Source organism: Pseudopipra pipra, chromosome 1 (genome assembly GCF_036250125.1).
Source record: "Pseudopipra pipra isolate bDixPip1 chromosome 1, bDixPip1.hap1, whole genome shotgun sequence".
Classification (NCBI taxonomy): domain Eukaryota; kingdom Metazoa; phylum Chordata; class Aves; order Passeriformes; family Pipridae; genus Pseudopipra; species Pseudopipra pipra.
This window is the reverse complement of record NC_087549.1, coordinates 137,636,216-137,662,560: the sequence shown is the minus strand read 5'-3', so window position 1 is coordinate 137,662,560 and position 26,345 is coordinate 137,636,216. Positions and strand designations below refer to the sequence as shown.

Below are 26,345 nucleotides of genomic sequence, written 5' to 3'. Positions count from 1 at the left end.
GCAGCCAAGCATGGGGATACCATGCCCAGCTATTCCTTCCAACCACTTAGCACTGTCCAGGGTCACCCAGGTTGATGTACAATAGGATTTGGATGACTACACTGGGCACTGGACCTGCAGAATCCTGTTTCTCTTTCCCATTGCCCTGCCTGACCCACTGTGGTTGCACTTCTGCAGCTGTTCCAGGCACCACACTTGTAGTGTTTGCAGCCCCCTGCTTGGAAAATATGAAGGTGACTTTACATGAGGGAAGAATCACAGCTGATGGATGTCATTTCTCCATTCAGAGAGCTGAAGATTTAAAAATGTATTTTGCAAGACATGAGCATGACAACCTAAGTGAGTCTGGATTTCATCACTATGTGATGGAAGCAAATCACACATTGATTTGCCCTGTATGCTTCTCCTGTGTTAGAGTGAAGCAATAGTAGTTATGTTTATTAATGACCTTACCTTCCTAGCAGTATCAAATCATCTTGGAGACCTCATTTAGCCTGTTCGGGATGACTACCGTGCTTCTTATTTTTTACATAAAAGTGTGACAGCATTAAACACATGTAACTTCATTAAATATTCTTTACCTTTTTTCTTGTAAAGGAAGAAAAAGCTTCCTTTAAAAAATGTAGCAGTTTTTTCTCAACACTTTCCTTAAAACGTTTCTTTTTCTCAGAAAGTTCTAAATGGAATCATAAGGAAAGGTTTTGGCACAGAAGCCAAAGGCCCCAGTCCCAACTTTTGAAGCAAGGATAGCACAAAGGAGACTGAAGGCCTCCCCAGGAGAGGGGAGGAGGAGACCCAAGAACACTCTAACTGGAGGTACAATTCATGATCATGTTGCAAACTTAGAAACCTAGCTGGAAACACACCAGCCTCTTGCATAACCTCAAAGGCAATGGTTAGCTGAGTATAATACTTTTCATTGCTGAATCCTTTGTAGTCCATAAGGTATGAAAAATTCAAGTGAATCAACCCTACTAATCATGCAAGATACATTCTGATTCACAATAAAGTAGCAGACATAAAGAATTTTTAAGATTAAATTTTAGAAAAATGTCAGCTCTGTCAAAAGGAAAGATCATACAAAGCCTGCATTTCATTTTGCTTATGGCTTGATTAAGTTAAAGAAATGCAAGGTTATTTCAGAACCTGTAATTACTGTCACAAACATATTTTGACCTATGATAAGCACCTGAGTGTTTGTGCATGTCTGTATATATGTGTGTGTGTGAGTGTGCATGGATACATTTGTATTATTAGGCTGAATAAATGTCTTATGAAACATGTTACTTACAAGCTTTGTTTTTTAAAGGTTGGATGCCACAACATTAACTATAAATCTTATCCCCAAGGAGAAAGCTGGTACTTTGACTAAACTATTCACAGCATTATTCTGATCTTCTCAGAACATGGAAAAATCATCTGGCTCACTTCGTTCATCTTCAACAATTTGCTTTGCATTTTTGCAAACTTGTGAAGCACAGACTGGCTTTGTTATCTATTTATACAGTGCTTAAAGCAATCTTTGTCAGGAGCTCCTGTGTTATTACTAAACATAGTATGTATAGGCATGTAAACCACCAATTTATTTGAGGTCTTGATCAACCCTGCTGAGTTTGTATTTATCTTCTCAGAGAAAGATTCACTTGAAAAAATACATTACATTCAGGAAGACAAGTGATTTGATTTTTTTTTTCTTGGAAATATTATCCCTTTGAGAACTGAATGAATCCCACAGCTTCTGTTTTATGAAAAGGGCGGGGGGGGGGGGGGGAAAGGAACCTTCCAATTAATCAAACCAATATATGCAGTTTTGTTTTGCAGGTTGAAGGCCAGCACCTTTTGTGTTCTAGGAAACCTCAGTGGCTGTTAACAAGATCAGATGTAGACATGCAGCATTCCATAACTCAATAGTTTAAAATCAGAGGGCTCCCCCCACAATCCAGTCAGAGCAGCAGGAAGAGCAGGGGGGTTACCTGCTCCATCAAAAGAGCCACACAGAACTACAGAAACTGCACTGCTCCTGGAAGCTTCAACACACCCCAAGCACATATAAAGTGATATATTCTTGTGCAATAAGGAACAGAAAGAAGGAAGTCTTTTAAATTAACAGCATTAAGAACATGTTAGGAAGAAAGTGGACTTTTCCAAGCCTGGACTGTGACTATATCACATGGGACCAGTAAAGCATGAGGAATTCAAGCGTCATGTCACGACTTTGTCACCAACACTTTTCCTTTTCAGCAAGGGAATTTCTCTGTTCATCCTGCAGGCAAACTGCAACTTGAAATTTGGACCTGTCTCTGAAGCTGATTATTTTGTTTTGGGGAAAAAAAGTGCACTTATGGACACTCAGGAGATGCTGAGGGATATGTTACAATAATATTGTCTCCCCTGGTCCTCTCCTCTCTGCTGCAAGTGAACTGTTGTTACAGCATATTCAGAATGACATGTATGTAGTAACACACTGAATGATCACTGTTTTCCATACCTTTTAAGAAAATGTTACAGTAGAACCTTTCCTGGCGATATCTACTAACACAGATGAAAACAAAATCTGGCATACATTAGCCAGACTATGAGACTATTATTCAAGCTACAAGTTCTTCAGGCAGAAATCTGAGACAAGGAGATAGCCTTTATTTCTGACTTTAATTTCTAGCATAATGTGGTCAGAAAAAAAAAGTATCAGCAATAGCAAGAAAGCAGAATATGCAGCTGTGATGTGTTCTTTGAAGGTTTTCTTCATGGCAAAGCTGCATCCTTTTTGTAGTTGTCATTTCTCTTTCAATCCACGTGTCTGTGCTTCTTTGCATTTACATGCTCCACCAGGCCACACTGACATTTACAGAAGAACATCTTTCACTTTGAGATAAAGTAGGGGAAAGATCCAGAAGAATTATTAGCCTATGAACAATCTGGCCTGCATCCTACTTGCAAGCAGATTGTCTATTCTAAATATGCTGGCCTAGACACAAAGTCACCCAGATTTCAATACTAAGAGGAGATGGAGCGAAAAGCCCAACAGATATAAACCCTGGAAATAGGAGAAGAAAATACATTGAAAGAAAGACAAGAATTACATCCCACATGGAACTTCTTCAGTGCTGAGCACAATCTGTGTGCAAATATAAATCATATATGCACTGAACTGCCAACCAGGAGCTTTTCTTTAATATCCCCTTTTAGTCATGTCAGATGCTGGTTGTTTCACTTTGAATGTGTTGTTCTTTAAATTTTTCGTATATTTTCATTTGATTTGTTTCAGTTTTGGACTTTCAGTGCTCATTAATGCCAATTAACTGTATCACTCAATGTATAATATTCCACTTTACTAACACCAGTTACTTTATCCTTTCTACATCAAAAAACGTGATCCCTCACTATCATTATAATTTAATTTTAACTTCTATGAGAACATCAGTATTTAACAAGGCATTGCTGCCTCTCATAACTTATCCTAAAAAAAGGATCACTGAGAAAATATAGAACAGAGAACTCAAGGAGGATAACTTTGGCCATTTATTGCTACTACTAATTATCCTAACCTTCTTATCATAATTACTTATTGCCCTACTTACCCAGTTATCCTAACCTCACAGCCCTGACTTCCGCTATCCTCAGGATTCAGTGCTAGTAAAGCTTAACTCTTTGTCACTGACACTAAATACAACCTAAAAATAAAACACAGCAAGCAGTAATTCAAACAATACCATTCCTTCGATGGCCAGTTTCTTGGCAGTAGCTGTTACCACCATGAACATCCAATGACACAAGATAGAGAGAGTTTGTGAGAAAAGGAAAATCTTTCACAGACCAACTGGTACAGAAGGAAAAAAAAGCTTGCAGGTGTTCAAGCCCTTCTTTAAACAGGGCAGTGATATTAAAAGCTAAATACAAGTTGAAATCCTTCTGATTTTAGTCTGGTATGCTAATCATCTGTGAGAAAAGGTAACTGGAGTCTCCAGGACAGTGTTAGAGAGGCCAGGAGATGAGATGTTTGTCTACTACAGGGAAGTGGGAGCTCCAGGTCGTTACTGCCTGTGGAACTTGAAGGAAAGCCTTTTTCTCTACTAACATTTACAGTTGTAGTTCTAATTCTAAAGGTTCAGCTTCATCTTTTTAACAGGCTTTCTTGCTCAAGACTGAGAGGTCTGAGAGGGCAGTGACCGATGGTGTGAAATGCTGGGAGCAGGCAGCCAGGAACTCCTGCCCCTGCAAGCACTGCCTGTTCTGAGCGCAGAAGTTGTTCCACTTCACTCGTGCAGTTTTCCTGAGCACATGTAAAGTGCAAGGTGAGATGCAAAACATCAAAGGGTGCCCTGCACAGCCAAAGGAAGCTGAAGATGTAAGGGAACTCATGAGAGACTGCTCATTGCTTGGGGTACATTTACAGGAGAAAGGGTTACCAAATAGACCAACCCAACAGACAATCCCCTTAGATGTGAGCAATCAGGTGTGGAGAAAATTTTAGGGGGAAATATCACTTATGCTCAGCCTGTCCTTAGTCCTCCCTCCACATGTCTACTTATAGCTAGTACAGGAGTGAGAATACCAGGAGCTGCTGACCCCTCAATCCAAATCAGTAAAGGTACTCCTATCTTATCTGCATAATGTGGATGTAGGATCCTGACTACAGCTGTGTGTTATTTTCTCTGCCACTGAGGCACAGTCTGGATTCATTCCCTGCAGATATTTCCTTTTTTCCTAATGGCAAATAAAGTGGCACGGGCATGTCCAAAGCTGAAAGGGCAATTCTTGCAAAGACTGGAAAAAATCCTGGAATGGATTTTTTCTGATATAGGTTATAAAACTTAAATTGCTTTCTGAGAAGGTTCAAAGAGCATACAGTTGTTAGGGGTATAGTTTGGTATTGAATCCATAGCTCTGAAAAATACAATCATTTCAGAGGGGTGTTGTTACTGTGTAAAAACTTTCTTACATTGTAGAACTCAATATTGAAAAAGTTAAGCTCAGATACCACTCACTTGGGTCCAAGGGCTCAGCTGTTTGCTGCAAACCAGTTAGGTTTCTTTGAAGTGATTGATGTTGCAGTAACTATTTTGCAGGCACTGCCACATTGACTTCCATTATCCAAACACATCCATCATGCGAGGAATCATGTTGCTTGGTCTTAACCATACAAAGGAGAAGCTTAAAAACACTACAAGTTTTACATTATAATGTAATGTAAAAGCGTAATTTTTACAATACAAACATTACAAGAAGCACACTTTCATATAGTTTTCAACAAATCCATGACCTTTAAGAGCCATCCCATACATAGGCATTAAAAGCACACCGTTCAGAAAAAGCCTATTGCATTCTTTAATTGAAAGTAACATCAAAAATGTTTTTCATGTAGATTCCAATTTTTGTTGAAACAAACATAGTACTTAAAAATAGTTCACCAAATCAGTGGGTTTTTTTCAGTGTGTTGTAAATCTAAACTTCGATTCTCCCCCTCTTTAACATCAATAGTAGGTACTCTCAGCGCGTCTATAATACATGTTCTGGGTGTGTTCAGGAATTCTGGCACCAACAATGCTTTCCACGTCAGCCAAAACCACATCTACTCATAAGGTTAGAAAGTCCACACCTGCATACCTATATCTTTGCAAATCAAGCAATGTAACACCTTACACTGCTAGTGCTTTTAGTCATTAAGAGAGGTTTCTAATCCTTTAATAATGCTCCCCTCAAACTGTAATGTAATCTCTTAATCGCTTTAAGAAGCTACTGAATTCCTCTATCATAAGCATCTGTTTGTAGTGACATATGTAACAAATGAAGATGGCGTCTCTTTTCAAGATTGCTGAACTTTTGTGGCATACTAACTGAAGGCAATGAAAACGGAAGGTACTGAAGTTTAGCCAAAAGCACGCTTAGCTCACACTGGCTGTTACAATTGAGCTGGAGTTCTGCTTTACTAATACCTTTGAGGAACTCCAAAGGGTAGTGAAACATGAGACACATCACGAACAACATAACTTATTATTCACTTTCCCATTATTTAGATGTCTGATTCATTTATTTACAGGTTCAGCACTGTAAGGAACAAGAGTTCTGAACATCGAAGAAGAAAGCATGAATTATTATTACAATGATATGCAGACATATGCGTGACACTTATTTACAGGGAACCAATTTTTCTGCAGGGTTGAAATAGCACGGCACCACAGATTTCAGTATACATCTGTACTAAAAGCCAAAGGTACACAGTACAACTCACTTTTACCTTTCTATTTTTAAAGTCACTTATGTTGAAGATTATGCACCTACTGCTTGAGAGAACAGCACATGGTGGTCCTGCTGTTTTCCTACAAAATTGTTTATCCAGTTACGTGAGATAAAAAAGACTCAATCTCATCTGTCAGTGGAATCTAACATACTGAGGTTTTTAATCTTATGTTTTTTAAAGGCATTGAAGAGATGCTACAATAAACAACACAGAAGTTGAGGGACAAAAACCTTTGTGAATGTGTTTCTATCCCTAATCACGGTTCAGACAGAGATAAAATCTTTCATATAGCAAATTAAAACAAATTAGTGATATGAAATAGCCTGAGAGAAGGGAATTTATTTTGCAAATTATTATTAATCAAAGAGCTGGCACATTGTTCTGCCTTGGCCAAAGTACAAACAGCATTACTGGCCCTACCAGAAATGGATAGCGAGTCTCTGCCTTTTTGAAAGTTGAGAAACTTCACTGAAACAAATGAGGGTTTAAAGATGATTAAATTAACGATTTTCTAATGGAAATTCTGTTCAAATGCAAGACTAGTATTACAATATTATGCTAATTAAGGGATTTAGATTTTTATGTATTTGAACATAATATACTTTTTTTGCTTGTTTTACAAAGTGTTTTTAGCAGAGCAGTTAATAACTGGATCTATTCTGTATATTTTCTTTTTAATATACAAATACAGATTTATAAGTCAACACTATATTTCTCTCCCACTAAACTGTTGAAAATAAATATTTTCATATATAGACAAATGCATATGTACCTACTCAAAAACAAATGCAAAGCAAGTTTGACAGAAAAAGGTTTCAGCCCTAAAGAAAAACAGCAAAAGGAACCTAACAGAATGAAAAACTAGAAATGTCAAATGTTTCATTGCATCTATCATGAATTAGTAATCTACAAGCACAGAAAAATAAGGGAAAATAAAGTGCATGTATCAAATCTACTATGACTCATAGCAACTCTGTTGCACTTTCTGCTATTTATAAAGCCTGTTAGTTGTAACTCATAGAATTATAAAATCATAGACTCATAGAATGGTTTGGTTGGGAAGGGACCTTAAATATCATCTAGTTCCAAACCCCCCATCCCCATCCCCTTGGGCAGGGACACCTTCCACTAGACCAGGTTGCTGAAAGCCCCATCCATCCTGGGCTTGAACACTTCCGGGGATGGGGCATCCACAGCTTCTCTGTGCAACCTGTTCCAGTGCCTCACCACCCTCCTAATATCTAACCTAAACCTACTCTCTTTCAATTTAAAGACATTCCCTCTTGTCCTATCACTACATGCTTTTGTAAAAAGTCCCTTTTTATCTGTCTTGTGGGTCACCTTTAGCTACTGGCAGGCTGCTGTATGGTCTCCCCAGAGCCTTCTCTTTTCCAGGCTGCATAGCCCCAACTCTCTCAGCCTGCCCTCACGTGGGAGCTTTTCCAACCCTCTGATCACCTTTGTCACCCTCCTCCAAACTCATTCCAGCAGGCCCACATCCTTCTTTTGTTGAGGAGCCCAGAGCTGGATGCAACACTTCAGATGGGGTCTCATGAGGGTAGAGGTGCAGAATTGCCTCCCTCAACCTGCTTGCCACGATTCTTTTGATGCAGCCCAGGATACAATGGGCTTTCTGGGCTGCAAGTGCACATTGTCAGCTCATGTCCAGCCTCTCATCCACAAGTCCTTCTCAGGGCTGCTCCCAATCCATTCTTCGCCCAGCCTGTATTTGTGCTTGGGATCGCTCCGGCCCAGGTGCAGGACCTTGCGTGTGGCACTGTTGAACTTCACGAGGTTCTCACTTCATGTCAAGCTAATTCTGTGAGAAAGTTGTTCCTTGTAGTTTCTGATATGCAAAAATTGAGCAAGAGCAGCTGCATAACTGTCACAGCCATGGGCCACTGATGAAACTGTGGATAAAGCTGTGCTATTGCAGATACAGTTCCCAGTCACGGTGACAGTTTTGTAGGGTGCCATGTAGACTACAAAATGATCCAAATGCAGAAGAACTTTCAGTATAACACAGCTTTTCAAAACCATAAAATAATACAAACTTCACAAAACACCATGTTTCCAAAGGGTGGAGAAGCATCATAGCCTGTCAGACCTCATGTTTCCAGGGAGCAATAACTAAGACACAAGTAAGCTCACCAAGTGCTCTTCTTGAGTGCCTCAGTTGCCTCCTTTCAGACCAAGCTGCAGGCTATGGCCCATCGGGATAGCTGGTGGGCTGATTTGCCTGCGGGGTCTACAGCTCTGATCTCTGGCTATGCAGCAAAGCAGAATACAGTGCTAAAATCACCTTTGTTACCAGTTACCAATGACTGTGCAAATGAAGTGATTTAGAACTATAGAGTTTAGAAAGAGTAAGTCTTAGAATAACAAAAAAGTCATCAGACCTTTTTGCTGCTGCCTAAACCTTCTTGGCCCTGGGGCAGGACAAAGCTGAGCTTTGCCAGGCCTGTGGAGAACAAACCCTGCCACAGCAGCTCCTCTGCTCTGCCCTCTCCCTGCCTTCCACTACAGCCTTTCTGCCAGTACCACTGGGATTTGCAGTGCTGTGAAGGTTTGTGATTGCATTCAAATTTGGAATATGTTTAACTTGCTCATGAAAACAGGAGAAAGACAGCCTTGTTCCAAATGGCCACTAGATCCCATCATTAATAAGGGATCTAGTTCCTACCAGGATATCACCAGTAAAAAACAAGGCTTGCTTTTAATATGAGCAGTGTTGCTACATCCTCTTGAAAAACAACTGCCGCTCTGGGATATGGGGGCATTAGATCCACCATTACTAGGATAAATGCTGTGAAAAATGGGAGTGATGCATGCTGCAAGGGAGAGGGAAGAGGCATTGGTATCAGGGAACAATAGACTAGCAAAAGGACATGGAGAAGGGGCTGAGAGGGTGTCATGGTTTAACCCCAGTCAGAAACTAAGTACCACACAGCCATTTCCTCACTCCCCTGACAGCAGAATATGGGAGAGAATCGGAAAAGTGAGAAAACTCGTGGTTTGAGATAAAGACAGTTTAACAGGAAAAGCAGAAGCCACACACACAGGCAAAGCAAAACAATGAATTAATTCACTGCTTCCCATGGGCAGGCAGGTGTTCAGCCATCTCCAGAAGAGCAGGGCCCATCACATATTAACAATGACTTGGGAAGTCAAACTCCATGACTCCGAACATCTGCCCCTTCATCCTTCTTCCCCCCACTTTATATACTGAGTATAATGTCATATGGTCTGGAATATCCCTTGGGTAAGTCGGGTCAGCTGTCCTGGCTGTGTCTCCTCCCAGCTTCCCAAGCACCCCCAGCCTCCTCGCCAACGTGGTAGTACAAGAAGCAGAAAAGGCTTTGACGCTATGCAAGCGCTTCTCTACAATAGCAAACATCTCTATATTATCAACACTGTTTTCAGCATAAATTTAAAACACAGCCTCATATTAGTCACTGTGAAGAAAATTAACTCTACTCCAGCCAAAACCTGCACAGACAGTAAGAACAAAGTTGAAGGGAAATGGGAAAGCAAAGAGAGATGGGAATACAGGCTGGTGGGACAGTGACAGCCCTGCCTGGGATGGTGGCGAGTGAAAGCCTTATTTTCCAAACAGCCAGAGTAAAGAAATTTTTTTTTGCATGGGTGTCGGGGCTGCATTTTGACCTTTACACTTTGCACACAATTTTGGGAACAGTCAAATTCCACCTCAACCTAAAGAAAGAAAGCAAAACCAAAACAAACCCCCAAAAACGACAAGCAAACAAACAGAAACAAGTTTGTTTCACAGAAATATGACTGTAGAACATCTCATTATTTTAAATCACCCCTCTGAACTCTGCAGCTGTAGGTGGCAATTCAGACCTTTGAGTCCCAAGAACTGGCAAAGTGGTTAAGTCATATTAGCTCAGGGCTGGAAGGGAGCTGTTGTTATGTAATTCCTTCTCATCTCCACTGGAACTGCTGAGAAGAGGGTTATGTTATTACAACTGCTATACCATCTTCCTGCTTGTAGTCACCACAGCTTCCTATTAAATGGCAATTTGGTTATATATGGAAATTTTATGTGTAATATAGTACTTTAACTCTCTCCTGGGGCCACATACTCCTCAGACAGTTATTGCAGCTTGATATTGTAAGATTGTTGCATGGCAGCTCTGCATAAAGTAATACCTTTAAATCTGTTCTATAGAGTTAAATCCCTAAAAACTGACCTGTGCTGCTGGATGTTGACACTGAACCTTGTCAAAGTGCTCAGGACTCTGTACATGTACTGGGGAGACAGCAAAATAACTCTTTGACTCAGAATTCTACTCACCTCCTTCAGAGACCTGCTTTTCCCTTCTACCTACAAAGCACCACGTTGCCATCACTGTGATGCTGCTGCCCCTTCTGAGCTCAACAGCACCTCTGCACAGCACCATCTTCTGCAGCCCCAATGTACCCCAAAAGACTAACAGAGTAATTTTCTTTCTTCATCTCACTGGGCAGCATAGAGGGAAGAGAAGTCAGAGATGGCATTTAAAACATTGCACAGGTGATGATGCTGACCTTCCACGGAGCTGTAGCTGTTACATTTTCCCCTTTAAAGATTTTCTTTCAAGAAATTTGTGTAAACAGACTGAGCATTTAATTTCCCACCTGCAATAACTAGAGGCAAAGGCTGATCTTTCAGGAAGGTGACAAGGTTCAGGGTTTTGCTGGGATGAGCTCGCCCAGCAGCGCAGCAGCAAAGAGCTCAAATAAGCTCCATTCTCAATTATTTTTTTCCCTGAAGAAATTAAATCCGGAAATTTACAATAAAGTACATAAGAACAAGAAATATCATATTTTTATTACTTCCTATTCATATATTTCTCATTCAGAATGCTCCTACTATTTATCAAACTTCACACAGCCATAAATACTTATCTATAAAGCCTATAATGCTGAAATTAATACTCCTTTACAAACTTACTTCTCACAGCTGTGTGCTTGAATTAACATCATAAAGTTTGTGAAATTGAAAACAACACATAAATCATATTTTATCAAATGAAAATTTCTAAAATATATTTTGGACTTGACTCCCAAGAGGCAACATCTCTGTTCATATTTAATCTCTGGCTGGGAAAAAGTAATGTTTTGCAAACACATATTAAAAGCACCTTTTATGCCAAGGAAACAAAGGCAAAGTAATAAGTGAGATGCAAAACCCACAGGTAAGGCCTCATAAGATGCATCTCAGAGACAGACACATCGCTTCCACTTTTGTTGGCACATTTCTGTCAGCCCTCTCTTCAGCGCATTTAGCAAATGCATAAGCACGAACTCAATATGAGAAATATTTAACAAGAATAAGGCTCTCTAAAGAAGGCTTTTAGCCTGAAATTATTCTTTCCAAGTGTTAGTGCTTTTAGTAGTGAGAGAATACAAATCCATTCCTAAACCTTCTGGTGTGTATACAAACACTTCTGTCTACTTATGTTATGGCTTTTTTTTTCCTAATCCACAATCCCTACAAATATGTGCATGTAAAAAGATCTATGCACAAGATCTGGCCTCATATCATGGCTTCACTTTATTTAAAAAAAAAAGAAGACTGAAGTTAAAATGTCCATGTCAAGACCAAATTTCAGGGGATTTTTTTCTTGGTTTTAAGAAGTCATGGAACATTCCCTACCACAAGGTGCTACTCTCCTCTCCTTTCTAGCTTTGATAGTATTCACTAGCATTGGAAACAATTCCCAAAGTTTCCTCCTTATGCTATGGGAATAAATGCTCAAAGTTTATGATTTTCATTAAATACGTAATGGTGGTAGTAAACAGACTGAAATACATATTTGAGTAGCAGATAAATCTGAATCCAGAGTTGAATTTGGTAGAAAACATGTTGCATCCCACTGAAGATCTTGATGTGACCAAATACCTGTAGTGTTTTTAGACTCCTAAAATGCCTCCATGGCTAGCTATAAACTCCTTGTGGTATATTTTAGTTCATAGAAAAGAAAAGAAAAAAATTAGAAAGTAAGCATAACCGACTTGGCATAGATTTGAAGATTTTCATATGAGAGATTTCAAGTGAGCAGAGAGATAGAACTGATTACATGTTTCAGTGGTGTACAATTTCTTTTTCCTCACACTTCATACTAGACAGGAGTGATACAAGGCACCAATGGGATATGCTGGAGCACAGGTTTCCCTACACAGAGACAGTACCTGCTTCTTGTCTATCTCCTCTATCAATATAAAATAACAGAAAGAGATTTGATACAGCTGCTGGTTGGCTACAGCTTAATCCAGAGAGCACTGAGATAAAGCTCAAAGGCTTGAGGAAGCACCAAAAGTCTTAGCAGAGATTAACTCAATCCCTTGACTGAAGTAGAGCATCTACTATTACCTATTTGGACTCACAGGGAAGAAGCCTAGTTGGCAGAATGATTTCCTGTAGATGTTAGAGCTGAGGCCACTGCCAAGGTTCATGTTATATAACCTGACTGTGCAATGACGGATGCCACAGCTCCTCACACATACAGCCTATCCAGAAAGTTTCCCTTGGTTTTTTTGGTTGTAAAAGATTACATTCTTTCAGAATTTTGTTTGCCATTTTTGTCTGTTTTTGTTTTTTTTTTTTTTAGGTTTTGTTTGTTCGAAATAGTCACAATTTCAGTGTGACAATTAAGTGTTCTGAAGAATATATGTACTAAGGTATCCCAACAGCCCCCTTTGCAATACCACATTTGGTGAAGCTTTCCACAGTAACTATTTCTCTGCAAAAGATTCTTTATTTTACCTAACAGAGCCTGATATTGTCCTATTTGTCCATTTTGCAACGTTTGTCCCTGGCCAGAGCTGCACAAGGAAAGGAAATCGACTACACAAATGCTGTCAATGCTGAATTTTTTACTTTTTGATATAATTTCTACCATTTTCAGATGTTACAGAGCCTCTTCAGGGAAACTGCTGTAAATTACTAGCTGCAAATGGAAATCTACTGGGAATCACATTAAAGTGAATGTTTTACATGAATTATTGTGAGTATATCCAAAAGGACAGCTACCTAATTGATAAAACATCCATAAATAAACAAACAAAACACAAAAAAACCCCCAACAAAGCAATCAAAAAAAAAAACCAACAAAACAAATCTAACAAAATAAAATGGAGATGAAGTTTACAGATACCTGCAGTAATTTAGCCAGCTTCTTATCCACCACTTTTATGGGCATAAATCCGAAGTAAAAGATCTTATTCCACATGTATACAACTTACCAGTTCAGGAAGGATGCTGTCCATGTGCACAATCATTCTTTACCTAAAGCCACAGCTCTTTCACTGGATACTAGACATGGTGTGAGATAAATGAAAAAAGCAATTACTTCCTGGCTCCTAATAGCAGAACATTCCTTTTTTTTAATCTGCCAGTATTTGTCTCTTATGCCTCCATCCTCAGCTTAGCAGCAATGTAACTTGTTGTGAGATAACATTACACCTTTAAGAAATAATAAATGCAAGTGCATTAAAGCTTTACATCAGCAGTCACAATGCTGATCTATAAACTGGCATAACCATCTTCCAGAGCAAAACAAGTCCTTTCACAACCGCTTCATTTTGGGCACCACCTTTCCCTCAATTACACATAAGCAGCAAAACAGCTGTCAACTCCTAAACTCATTCAAATGTCTTATTTAATTAGGTTTTGATTTACAGCATAACTGTTTCCTAAGCTTAAACTTGAACAGGCAAATAATTGACAATCAACAAATATTAACATGAAAAAAAATTGAAAGATTGCAGGTAGGGTTTGCAGAAGTAATAGGAATTGTGTCAGTAATTAATTAGACAATAATTTTGTCATTGCTCCTACCTTAAGCCACAAAAGGCAAGGTCAGTCCCTGTGAGTAACCTAATCCAGTGGAGCTGAAGTTTGGTAGGAAAGCAAACAAGTCATATAAACACATTAGTTAACTGCTTAATTGCTTAGTCAAATCTCAGTCTTTAAGTCCCATGGAAGACAGGAAATTTAGATATAAAACATACTGTATTATTTATTTATAAAAGGAGTACATTTTTACCACAGACTCTTTCTGAAAAAAATATCAAAAGAGGCTCAGCTGGAGTCCCAAAGATCATGTTATTTCTAAAAGCAGACATCTAATCTTGAGTACAACATCAGCAATGGGAAGAAGTATTGCACTTATTAATATTGGGTTAAATTAACAGAGTTTACTAAATTCCAAATCCCACCCAAAGATCTGAAAACCATTATATTCTTCAGAAATGTTTGTTAGTTAAATAGCTGAAGAATTAAGTTTTGTAGTCAGCAAAAATAGAAGTTATGTGCAGAAAAAATGCTGGATCCTTGTACTCGTGAAAATAATATGGTTTAGCTAATATAATTATGGATTAAGTGGGGGGGAACAAGAGTATTTCAGTATTATTAGAGTCTCAAAACGCTTTTAACATGCTTTGTGTGGTTTTTAAAATAATCTTCATCTTTGCAAACCATCTTGATATTCAACCACACTTTAACTCTGAAATTCAGCAATAGAAGTTCACAGGCAAGAAAAACGCCATGTCTTTGTGAAATCCTTTTCATTTTCTTCTGAGACAGTGTTGCTCCTCTTCTTTCACTTGCAGCTCCCAAAAGCTTGGCAGGATAAGAACTTCATAACTAAATACCAATGAGGCTGAAGCTCCCTGTCACCAGACCAATGGCACAGGCCCGCTATCCATCAACACGAGTTGGGATCTCCCTGCGACTGAGATGTGGGTGAACAAGGGAGATGAAAGGATAGAAGGCAACCTGGCCCCCTTCACAACCAGATCTCAGTTCCAGCTTGCCTCCCACAATAGTCTTCTTCACTGCAGATCCCACTGTCTACACAACTGTGCTACACTGCTGAAGGTTCAAACACTATTAACTCTGCCCCGTAGGTAGGACACGACAGTTTGGTTTCTACAATTTCCAGTAAAAACCCTATGAAATAAAATAAGGATTAAAACCTTAATGGTTTAAAAATACACACTAAAAATTGGCAGGAAATGCCAATTTTTAAGATCATGCAAGAAAGAAGAACTCTACATGTGTATGTGCATCGTGCTACTACAACTGCACAGTCACCTTTTCTCCAGAGAGGCCTGATCTTAGTAATGAGGACAAATGTATAAGGACATGGAATAATAACCACTCATGCAACAGAAACCTGGAACTTGACAGTCGTTTAGTTCCTTTGATTTGTAGTCTGAATACCACATATGGGCTTCCTTGTATAAACAGATTTTAAATACTAACTCCAGAAAAAAATTGCTGAAGTACAATATATTACTGCATTGCTATATCTTTTTATCCGTTAATACTATAAACTTGTTTATAAAAAAGATTACAGATTTAAACTGAACAGGAAATATGAAAGCCACCTTTTTTCCAACTAAAACACACACATATACGTTATAAATCAAAGTGTATATTAGTAAAAAGTTCAAAATTTGAAGTTTTCTGCTTCTTTTAAAAAGTTCTGATGAGTACAGAATTGCCTTTGGCAGAGTTGATGTCCTTTCAAACAGTTGCTCACAGTCTCGCTGTATGCTGCATGCTTTCACACGACGATGCCACTCGGAAATGGGACAATCTTTTAACACTGAAGCTGAGGAATTTTTTTCATTTCACACCATTTTGCACCAACATCCTAGGAACACTTATCAATGTATATCAATAAACTGTTAAATACGTATGAAAGAGTATAAGCAAAATATAAGCAAAAACCAGTTAATGCCAGGTACTTGTCTCTGTTGTGAGATATCTGTCATAATTTTCTGCTCGGATTCAGAAGCCATGCATGTGCACAGTGAGAAACACTAAACCAAAATTAGAATCTTATCCTCAAATATCCTATCAACTAATTCTGACATAATAAAAGCAAAAGCAGACAAAAGAAATTTTCGGATTCAGGTGGTTTTGTATATGTACAAGGAGTACTGAAATACACCTGTATTTATAAGTGACATTAATGTAACAGATTTATCTTGCACACATGTAATGTACCCATCAAATATAACAGGACAGATAAAAACCAGTAGCTGGCATTAGACAACTTTTATGTGTCCTAAGAAAGTTACTAAACACAAAGTGTCATCCATGGAACCTCATGAAGAGCAAACTATTGATTGAGACAGAAAACAATACTTACACAGATCTTCCCTTCCCCACTTGCCCATCGCCCTTATTTTGGGATGCATTCATTGTAAACCAATTCAGTTCTTGCAGACTTTGCTTTATGTAACAGAGTTTGTTCAACACACATGAAAATTCTAACATATTCATTGTACATTTAGTGACAGAATGGCATAGTCTTGGCAATCTAAGAAACTCCTGAAATGAAGCATCCAACATGTCAACTAATTCGCAATTGTTATAAAATACAAGCAAAGATGGCATCATGAAGCTTATGCTCCCCCAGACTCAAGTTCACATTTGCCCAGTTCAGAATTAAAGCATTTTCTACCTGATTTGTAGAACCACACACATGCATATTGAAAATCCAGCTCTTCTTCTCATTTATTGTCAATAATAAAGAGTCTGTTGACCAAAGTCCCCAGACAGGTCTAAGGATTAGCTGGGTTATGCAAGTGATTAGCCAAGGTTAAAATAATCGGGCACTGAAATTATGAGCAAGGACAATATTTGTCCTTTCCTTGTTACTCGAATTGTTGAACAGAGGACAGTAAGGGAAAACTTGCCTCTACCTCTGCTTTTGCTGGTGGCAAGCAACTGTGTTACAAGCAGTTTTGTAAAGTTTTGCCCATATTAGAATCACTGCTTCTATAAAACTACTCCATGACACTGCCTCTACTCCTGTTCAAGCAAGACACCATTAGCTTGCATCTGAACTCAGTGCCTCAGCTGAACTTTAAACACCACAGCTATAAAAAAAAATTCACTTTCCATGTACCTGAAACATCTAAAATGCCATTTTTGCAGTTTCCTTTTAGACACAGTATGTAATGCAAGCTGTAAAAACAAGTGCCTTGCTACATGCTTCAGCAATACACCCTCAGTATCTTTGCAAACTAGTTCAACAAGCAACCCAGTTTTTTCAAATTCCTTAAAGTTATCTGCATGCCCCTGTGACTCATCCAGAAGCATCAAAATTGCTGAGGAACCCTGTGGGAACTCATCCCAGGGTCCTGCACTGTTTGTTTTGAACGCTACTTCTTTATTTGTGCTATTTTAATATCAATTTTATGACACGCAGTGAACGCTATGCAATATCAATCCTTCTTCGCTTTGCCTACTATTTCTAAGGTTTGTGCTGCAAAACACAAAATTTGTAATCACAATTTACAATACAGCTGGTAATTTTAAACTGCGTAAAATAAATGTGTTTTTTTAAAAAAGTTTGGGATACTCACAACTTTGAATGAATTAATCTTATCCAACCCAAATCCCAAGCAGTCTGGATATAAAGTTTTTAATCAGTCAAACACATCACTGATATTTAGTGATGCTGTATTAATATTTTCGTGCTTAGAATCACCTGAGTAGCCATTTTCCTCATAAACCACCTCTATTCCTCACGAACACATTCACGTCTGCACTTTTGCCTTGCCCTCACCTCAAAACAGCTTTCCAAAGATTCAGTAGTTAAGCAGTAGTGGACTAGAAGGACTCGCTTTTTTCCACCACTATTTACACTTTAAAGTACGACTGTATGTGTGAATAAAATGGAGGGAAATATAGTCGGTATTTACCAGTATTTTGAAATAACATAGTATTTAAATCTACTCTTTGTGCCACATAAACCAAATATACACACAATCAATCCTGCAGCTCTTTTATCACCTATGCTCAATTAAGACTGATGCATTTTAGCTATTTAGTTACTTTTTAACCCAGTACCCTCCTGTTGTTTAAGGATGGGGCCTTCTAGTGTTTTAAGATTAGGGATTGATTTATAAGCACATGCATGCACACACACACACAGAGTACTGTTTAACAACTTGCAAGACATTTCCATCTTGTAAGGGGAGTAAAAAGCTGGATTTCCTTGTGATGTCACCCCTAATTCAAGTAACAAGAGGGTCCCAAGGTATGACTGGTGACAGGACAAATCTCAAGCAAGTTTGGGATCAGTGCAGAAAGGAGATTCCCAAATACCAATGTCTAAGCCCAAGTGTGCACGGCCCAGCTCCTAACAACCACTGCTATTACCAGCTCGGGCACTGTGCTTGAGAACTCTTCTAAGGCATATTAAGATGCAAAAGTGTTTCTCATCGGCAAACAGATAAACTAAGATCTCTTGCAATAACAAAATAATTAGAGATGTTCAATTGTCTATAAATGCTTGCACTTCTTTCACATATTGACAGACACCAGAGTTACCAGTGGTTCATATTTGCAAAGTACTATGCTCCTTCTTCCCATCTTTTAATAGGGGAAACTAAGGCAGAGAAACTAAATAAAGGGTCCTATGAACCCACCCACAATTCTTCACCACACCAGGAATGCAGAAGGCAGAAAAAAAGAGCACAAGTAAAATTATATTCTTTATTCATTCCATTTTAGCTGTGAATATTCCTATTATACAAATACAGTATAAATTCCAAAATCACAATATATTACAAAATAAAAAAGTACAAACTGCGTTACTTAATAAATATACCTAACAAGTTAATCAGAAAGAGACAGAATTTAGATTGGAAACATTTAAATGTTTGACCCAGCAAACCATACAAACCTCAATTTAAATACTTTTTTTCTTTAAAACCATACTGTAGAATACCATTCCTGATTTCTTGATTAGAAAATAACATCAAGTGAATAAAATGTTGTGATCAGATAATGATTTGTTGGAGCAATACCAGTGCCAAAAAAGAAGCAGGGCTTATACAAAAGACACCATAACCCCAGAAAAACAAGAACACAAACACTGAGGTGCAGCCAAGGCAATTATTGCCAAAGCAGGAGACTATTATCTAGTCACAACATTCTATTGCAAATTAACGTTCTGTTATTAAAGATAAATAATATAAATGGAGCAGAGGGTGAGCCAACCAGGCAACAAGAGGCCAGTTTACTCAAAACAGTAATTAAATACAGAAGAGTCAATTGCTCCCTGTTCTGTTCACGTGTAGCTGCATTCCAACTGGCTCAAGGGACCTGTTCTGTGCTCCAGGCAGAGAAAGCAACTGTTCCTAAAAGCAGTCTGTTCTTACTTTGCTGCACTTTTACAAAAGCCATTGGTTTAATTTTGCAAGAAAATACTCACAATATTTTCATCAACTGGGGGGGGTCAGTTTTACATCAACTTCATCTGGTAAAAATATAAGGTTTATGGGTAAAAAACACAGCAAAAATAGCTGTTACATCATAAGCCTTATTTACAAAAACTGTTTACAAATGTTTTTGGCTGTACAGCTGAAAGCCAGATACTAATGTAAGATGTAGAAGATGGAGGTAACAGTTTAAAAATAGTGTGCAAAAAATACATTCTTATAGAAAATAGACAGTGGGGAGGGGAGACACAAACATACAGAGAAATCTGCTTGCAAATAATCTGAGGCTAAGTTTTTACAACAGAATATTACAAATACATTTGTATTTATCCCCCACAGTCTACAGTCCTTCCCAGTCTGGGGTGCTGCTGCTTCATTAAGGATTAAGGCATCACCATCACAGCCAGCACGCCTTCTCTCTGTCTCAGTCCCTGCAGCAAACCTCCCAGCCCGTGGCCCAGGTGATCTCACGAGCAGGCATTCTGCTCAATGTACATCTTGGACAAGGACACTGCCATGGACTTGGCCAGCTCTTCATCCCGCCTGCGCTGTACCTGAGTCTGTCTGCACCACGCCTCGTACTCTGGGTTGGGGCACATGCGGTCCAGCACAGCATCATAGTGCCCATTGCTAAGCCAGCTCAGCCAGATACTGGGCCGTGTCGGGTCCTCGGGCCCCAGGTAGTGAACCATGGTGGAAACGGTGGGGCTCTCGGGCCGACCGCCCGTGGTGAGGTGGATGTTCACGTTCAGCATCTGCCCCATGGCCAGCAGCTCCGGGTAGCCGGCCCAGGCCCCATCCTGGGCGGCGGCGATGAGGAACTCACCCACGTCGCCCTCGATGATAGGATTGAAGTGGTCCAGGTGGTCGGCGATGTAGTGGACAGTCTGCTCGCGGAGCTCGCCGTGCAGCCGCTGGTCCCCGTACACCGCCTTGCAGACGGCACGGTACAGGCAGTTCCCGTCGGGGATGATGTGGAAGCGGAACCGGCCCTTCTGCCGCAGGTACTTGTCCTGCTTCTCCACCTCGGCCAGGTACAGCGCCAGCTTCTCGCTGCGCTCCGCTCTGCCGCCGGGCCCTCGCCGCACCTCGGGACCCGCCGCCTCCTCCTCCTGCTCTCCGGGCGCGGGCCCGGGGAGCTGCGCGGGGCCGGCGCTGCGCTCGGCGGGGCCGCACCCGGGGGCCAGCCCGGGCTGGGCGCCGGCGGCCGCCGCCTGCAGCGCCTGGCAGTGCTCGCTGAGCCGCAGGCTGCGGTTGCTGGGCTCCTCGGCCGCGGGCTCGCCGTCGGCCCCGGCCTGCCGCACGCTCTCCAAGATGCCCTCCAGCCAGGCGCGGCTGCGGGGCGAGCCCGGCACCAGCTCGGCGGCGGCCTCGGCGCGCTGCACGATGCGGATGGGCACGATCCGCTCCAACGGCCGCCGACGGCTCACGGTGACCTGCGTGCAGGAGCTGAACTGCGGGCCGCCCGCCGGCCGCCCGGCCGGGCCCGCCGCGGGGCCGCTCGGCATCACCTCCAGGCAGGACGAGAAGGCGGGCATGGCGGCGGCGCTGCTGCCTCCCCCCGCGGGAATGAAGCTGTCCTTGGCAGGGCTCTCGGCGGCCGCGCTGGGGCCCGCGGCGTCGGCGGCTCCCGGTGCCTCCGCGGGGGAGGGTCCCGGCGACAAGGAGACCTTGAAGACGGCGGCGGAGCTCGGCGAGGCCGCGGTGGCTGCGGCGGTGGCGCCCGCCGGGTAGTGGGTGATCACGGAGCTGTAGAGCTGCATCCTCGGCTCCCCGCGGGCGGCGCTTTATAGGCGGCGCCGTCGGAGCCGGGGCGGGGAGCGGCGGCGGGGGCCGCGCTGGGGCTGCCGAGGAGGATGAACCGCCAGGGTAAAAATAAACAAGGGCATCACCGCCCGCCCCGCCCCGGCCGGGCCCCGCGGCCGCGGCAATTCCGACTGCGCCACCGGCGCGGCCCCCCCGCGGGCCCGGCCCTTCTGGAAGCTGCGGGAGCGCGGCAGGGGGGCGGGGCCGCGCGCGTGACCTCACGGGGCCCCGCCCCCGGCACCAGCCAGCGCGCGCGCGCTGTCACGGCCCGGGATCTGCGGCCGGGCCGGGATCGGGATCGGGATCATCGCGGCCGGTCTTTAGTGTTCCGGCAGCGGCTGGCACACGCTGCTGCCTGTCCGCCTGCAGCCCGGCTCTGGAAAATGCGGTGCGGGCGTATAAAAAGTGTGATATAAACCACGGCGTAACGACAGGAGAGACCTGGTCTAAAACACGGGTCTCACCAAGATCGTTGATACTCGGTTTATTAGTGCCTGCTGTGTCCTAAAATTAAGCCATGTCTTTTAGCCTCGACTGTGGTGTAAATAAAGTCATATCTAAGTTTTTGTCCGTGGAGGATGACGTGATCCATGCACACTGGATTTGCTTACGTTCTGACATGCTGACCAAGAAACACCAGTTTTACACCATGATCAAATGTTAACAGAGACATTCATTCCTAACAAAAGAGGAAAAGAAGGTACTGACATATGCCATTTCAAAGTGATTTAAAAAAAAAAAATTCTGGATTCCATCCTACAGTCTCAAATATCTTCAGAAAAGTATTAGTGATCCAACTGTAGACTGTAGAACTTAAAAAAAAAAAAACAGAAAACCCTCTATTCGTATATTCTGAAACATTTCTTTTCCCATTCCACTTACATTAGTAAATTATAGTATATATTTAATTAAATATATATAGTATATAATTAAATATATCCATAATACATATAATTAAAAATATAGAACTATGAGGATCACTTGCAACAGACTGCAATGTCAAAAATAATTTTTTCTTTGGAGCTTTGGTTGTGTTTTGGATCCATTTTCAGGGATCTATTTCCTGTCTTCAGTCTCTGCAGTTGATTCCAGGGTCACCAGCAACAGGATATGGAATTCTCTTTACACAGAAAACATATTCTGAGCCACTCAACTAACTTGCATGTTGAAGAAAAAATGCTGAAATCCTTCATGCGAAAAAACTTGGATATTTATGGGAACAGTTTTCACATCCATCTTACTTTTTTATTCTGGATAAAACACAGCAGTTAATTCCGTGCATTATTGGGAACCTTTTAATAAAAATGTACAGACTCAATATACATCAAAATTTTTTGCCTTCGAAGATGAAATGTAAGAGGTGTATCAGATCTGAGTCAAAGCCCAAATGTCCTGACTTACCTGCCACAGCCAGCCAGAAAGTTGATATCTTTAGAACAAACGGTGATGGGCCTTATCCCAGGAGCATTTCTGGCAGCCTGTTACAGGGGGATAAGATATTACAACTGCTCTGAAATTACAGAATGACTCTTGTATTTCAGAATGTTCAGAACTCTGTTTTAAATATAGCTTGTGAGCCCAGTTAGTGGGCTCAGTTAGTTATTTCTGGACTAATCATTACTTAGAGAGGAAAATATATTGATCAAATAATGGTAAATTGAAATCTTCCCTCCTTGAAATGAGGGCTTGGAGAAAAGGAAAGAGTCCTGTCCTGTCTAGTTTTATTTCTTAGTCGAAAATGTCTATTCCCAAGTTAGTATATTCTAGTATATTGATACAAGATTTAATGTAAAACAACTGGAAATTACCCCTTCTTAGGGGTTTTAACAGTAGCTCTTCCTTGTGGGTTTGGTCGCTTATAAAGATGTAAATTACTAATGCTCACCAGTTCTTCTGGTGCTTTCTTTTTTCTTTTAGTTAGGAATAAGTACCTATAGTTTTGCTTAGTGAATTGTGCTGTCTGCTAGTAAATGCCAGAGCTGAATACAGGATGGTGGTTTAAAGTCTTCATTAGTCTGGTAACCGAGAGAGGGGAAGAGAGAGAGGCAGCTCTTTCTGTTAGAGAACAGTAAATGGATGCAGCAGAATAAGAGCACTTCTGTCAGGACTGAGTGCTGCAATTTTCTTTCTTCTAGGATATTACAGAAACTCCCACTAATGACTGTTCTGCCTCTCCAAAACCACAGGTTATTTGGGACAGTGGTACATTAACAGATGGGCAGCTGTTTAATTCTGATTGTTCATTACAATGAGGTACAATGCTTGTGGAGCTTCATTTGAGGAAAGCAACAGATTTTTGTATGCCTAAATTACCATTGTGTTAGTATTCTGATGTTCTACTGTAGCATATTCTGGACAAAAAACCTTGTTTATCTCTGAACAAAAATCCAAGGAATATCCTGAAATACATGCTAAATATGACAGCAGTTTTTCATAATCATAGCAAATACATTGCTCTTTTTTTCTCTTTTTGTTTATAAGCAGATATAATGTCTTTCCTATTTTTCAGTTAAAATGCATATAGTAAGCTCTCCAATAAGATTAAAGTACAATCAAAATCTGTCACTAGGTAACTGAGAGACAAAACAAACACTGTAACCACTGTCTTGGTGTTAATAGTATACTACTTTTGATATATTCATTAACTCCCATGTGAAGTAAATGGAAAGAGAAGCTCACCTCGGTGTGTTTTACCTGTGTTGTTATTAAACACTGACAGTGTAATGCAACCAGCATTTTTCATACCTGAGCACTCAAGAGTTAGTCACACATGCTTGGCCTGAGGGGAATCCAGTTTCTCTGGATAACCAAGGACAAAAATCCCATTGAACCGCTGCCACACAAGCATCTCATGGCTAGCTTTCAACTCTCATGCTAGGAGTTACCAGGAATCAGCACTTCCTAAAAGGTCATTTTCTTGGATATCTGACATCTGGTTTTAACAGTAACATTCTAAACCATGGTCTACTCCAGAGATTAATCACAGAATGGCCTGGGTTGGAAAGGATCTTAAAAATCATCTAGTTCCAACCCCCCTGCAATGGGCAAGGTCACCTTCCACTAGACCAGGTTGCTCAAAACTCCATCCAACCTGGCCTTGAACTTCTATGTATGGGGGCATCCACCACCACCAGGTGTAGGACCTGGAATGACCGAGTACAATTCTGGTGAAATAGAAATTTCAAGGAAATATTTGAATGTCTTTAATGCAATGATATCTATAAAAGGTTCTTCCTTTCACTACCTGAATACAGTGAAAGTCTTTAACATTTCTCTGAGCTGCATACAGAACTGCTATTAATTCCAGGGAAAAACTAAATTTTGCTTTATTGTGGCCTGGCTAAAACACAATATGCACATTGATTGCTTCCAGAATACTCCCATATTTCCAACTTCTGTCATTTTTGCCTGCATGTTGTGGCCTCACATGTACTAGAGGAAAGCAGGGAGAACACAGTATGGAGATGGCTTTCACTATTTTCCACAGAGTAATATTCCTGAGCTTCTGGTTTACTCATTAAGGGTAATGTACAGTCCTTTGCTATGACAGAATAGTCCTCAAAACAATCGCTGTAGTAATAAAGCATAAACATCTCCCGTGGTTAAAGTTTCTCTTGACATGACTGTTATCACTGGTTACCCTGCACATTCCAGGAATTGTTTAGATTGTTTAGAAGGCAAACCATGATCACAAAAACAGCTGTTGAACAACACTGGTATTCACTGACGTAAAACAAGATGCATGAGAGTGGAACTACTTTTAACTTTAATATGTAGTAGATACATGATTGACATAGAAGAAATAAATTAATTACATCACCAGGAACATTTGTTAGTGAAGAAGGGAGGAGAAGTTAGCTTAAATGATATATTGAATGACACTGAATAAGCGTTTCCACTGTTTCCACTGCCTTTTTTTTTTTTTATGCTGGCATAACAACCCTTCAGCCAAAGATATTTTTGGCTGAGGTATTTAATGAATTAATAACTTTTTGTACGTAACTGGAAAATGAAATGTTGAATTTATACTAATAATCTGAAGTGGTATATACCAAGGAAAAATTTGGAAATTACTAGAAAATAGAAAAATATATCAAGGATCTTCCAATACAGGGAAGAAATGCATGCACACTGGAACTAGAAAGAACTTACTGATAAAACATCAATTTTATCCTCTGTTGCCTGCAGGTGATCCTATCATGTCATTCCTTTCATAAAATTACCAAAGGAACTTATTCAGAATATACTTAGTGAATCCGTAAAGTTGCCATGAGCCAACAGCACTTCCAAAAGAACCAATTCTGCTCTTGCTCACTCCCAGTCTCTTTTTTATTTTCCTGATGCCAGCTACTTTGTGATGGCTTAAATGTCGTTATTAATTAGACTACCTACTTCATTTCACCCTAAATATGCCACTAACATAAAAAGGAGGGAAAGTGTATCCACACTTACATTGAGGTGTGAATATGCTGAATAAAACAAGGGCTGTCTCTCCGAGAGCTTTGCCTCACTATTTCTTGTTCAGCTTTTGCTATATTAAAATTTTATTCACTGTACGGGTGCACCGGTCATTAGAGATGTAACAGATGCTATGACATCATGTGGCAAGAGTTTGTGGGAAAAGGGCTGTTGGTGATAAATATAGGCATTTGCTCACATCTCAAGGGCTCAGGTGGTATCCCACTTGATAAGTGAGTCTCTAAATGTGAGCGATGACGCAGGTCAAGTATCTCATTTCTACTCAGAAGTGTAGACAGCATTTGTGGTGGTCACTGTGCACAGAGCCCTAAGATGCTACCAGAAAAAAAAAAAAGGGGAGGGAGATCTGCAATGCTGCTTCCTCTGAAAAAAAACTGGTGGTAATAATGTGATGTAAACAAGCTTTATAGTGTGTATGGTGTTTAGAAAGATTATCTTCTCTATTTTAATAAATCTTACAAGATATAAAAGTGTTCACGATGTCTACATTTTTTTTTATCAGTTACAGGAAATTAGTAACCTTCTCTCCCTTTCATGTTGGTTAATGGCAACTTTAGGGTTGACAAAA

At 40.6% G+C, this 26,345-nt stretch overlaps 1 protein-coding gene and 2 long non-coding RNA genes across 3 annotated transcripts; all 3 read right to left on the bottom strand.

The window, feature by feature from the left end:
* Positions 1 to 2,615: 2,615 nt before the first annotated feature.
* On the bottom strand, positions 2,616 to 5,157 carry LOC135421009 (uncharacterized). Its single transcript, XR_010433824.1, has 2 exons — positions 4,986 to 5,157; positions 2,616 to 2,862 (listed from the first exon to the last, which is right to left on the bottom strand). It is a non-coding gene; the product is annotated as an uncharacterized LOC135421009 (long non-coding RNA).
* An 8,050-nt stretch (positions 5,158 to 13,207) lies between these two features.
* Positions 13,208 to 26,007, bottom strand: LOC135402340 (uncharacterized). Its single transcript, XR_010425094.1, has 3 exons — positions 25,751 to 26,007; positions 22,700 to 22,776; positions 13,208 to 13,559 (listed from the first exon to the last, which is right to left on the bottom strand). It is a non-coding gene; the product is annotated as an uncharacterized LOC135402340 (long non-coding RNA).
* OTUD1 (OTU deubiquitinase 1) lies at positions 18,751 to 21,448 on the bottom strand. The gene has a single exon (XM_064635403.1). It carries the CDS (start codon positions 21,253 to 21,255, stop codon positions 19,960 to 19,962), a length of 1,296 nt encoding a protein of 431 aa, XP_064491473.1. The 5' UTR covers positions 21,256 to 21,448; the 3' UTR covers positions 18,751 to 19,959.
* Positions 26,008 to 26,345: the final 338 nt, after the last annotated feature.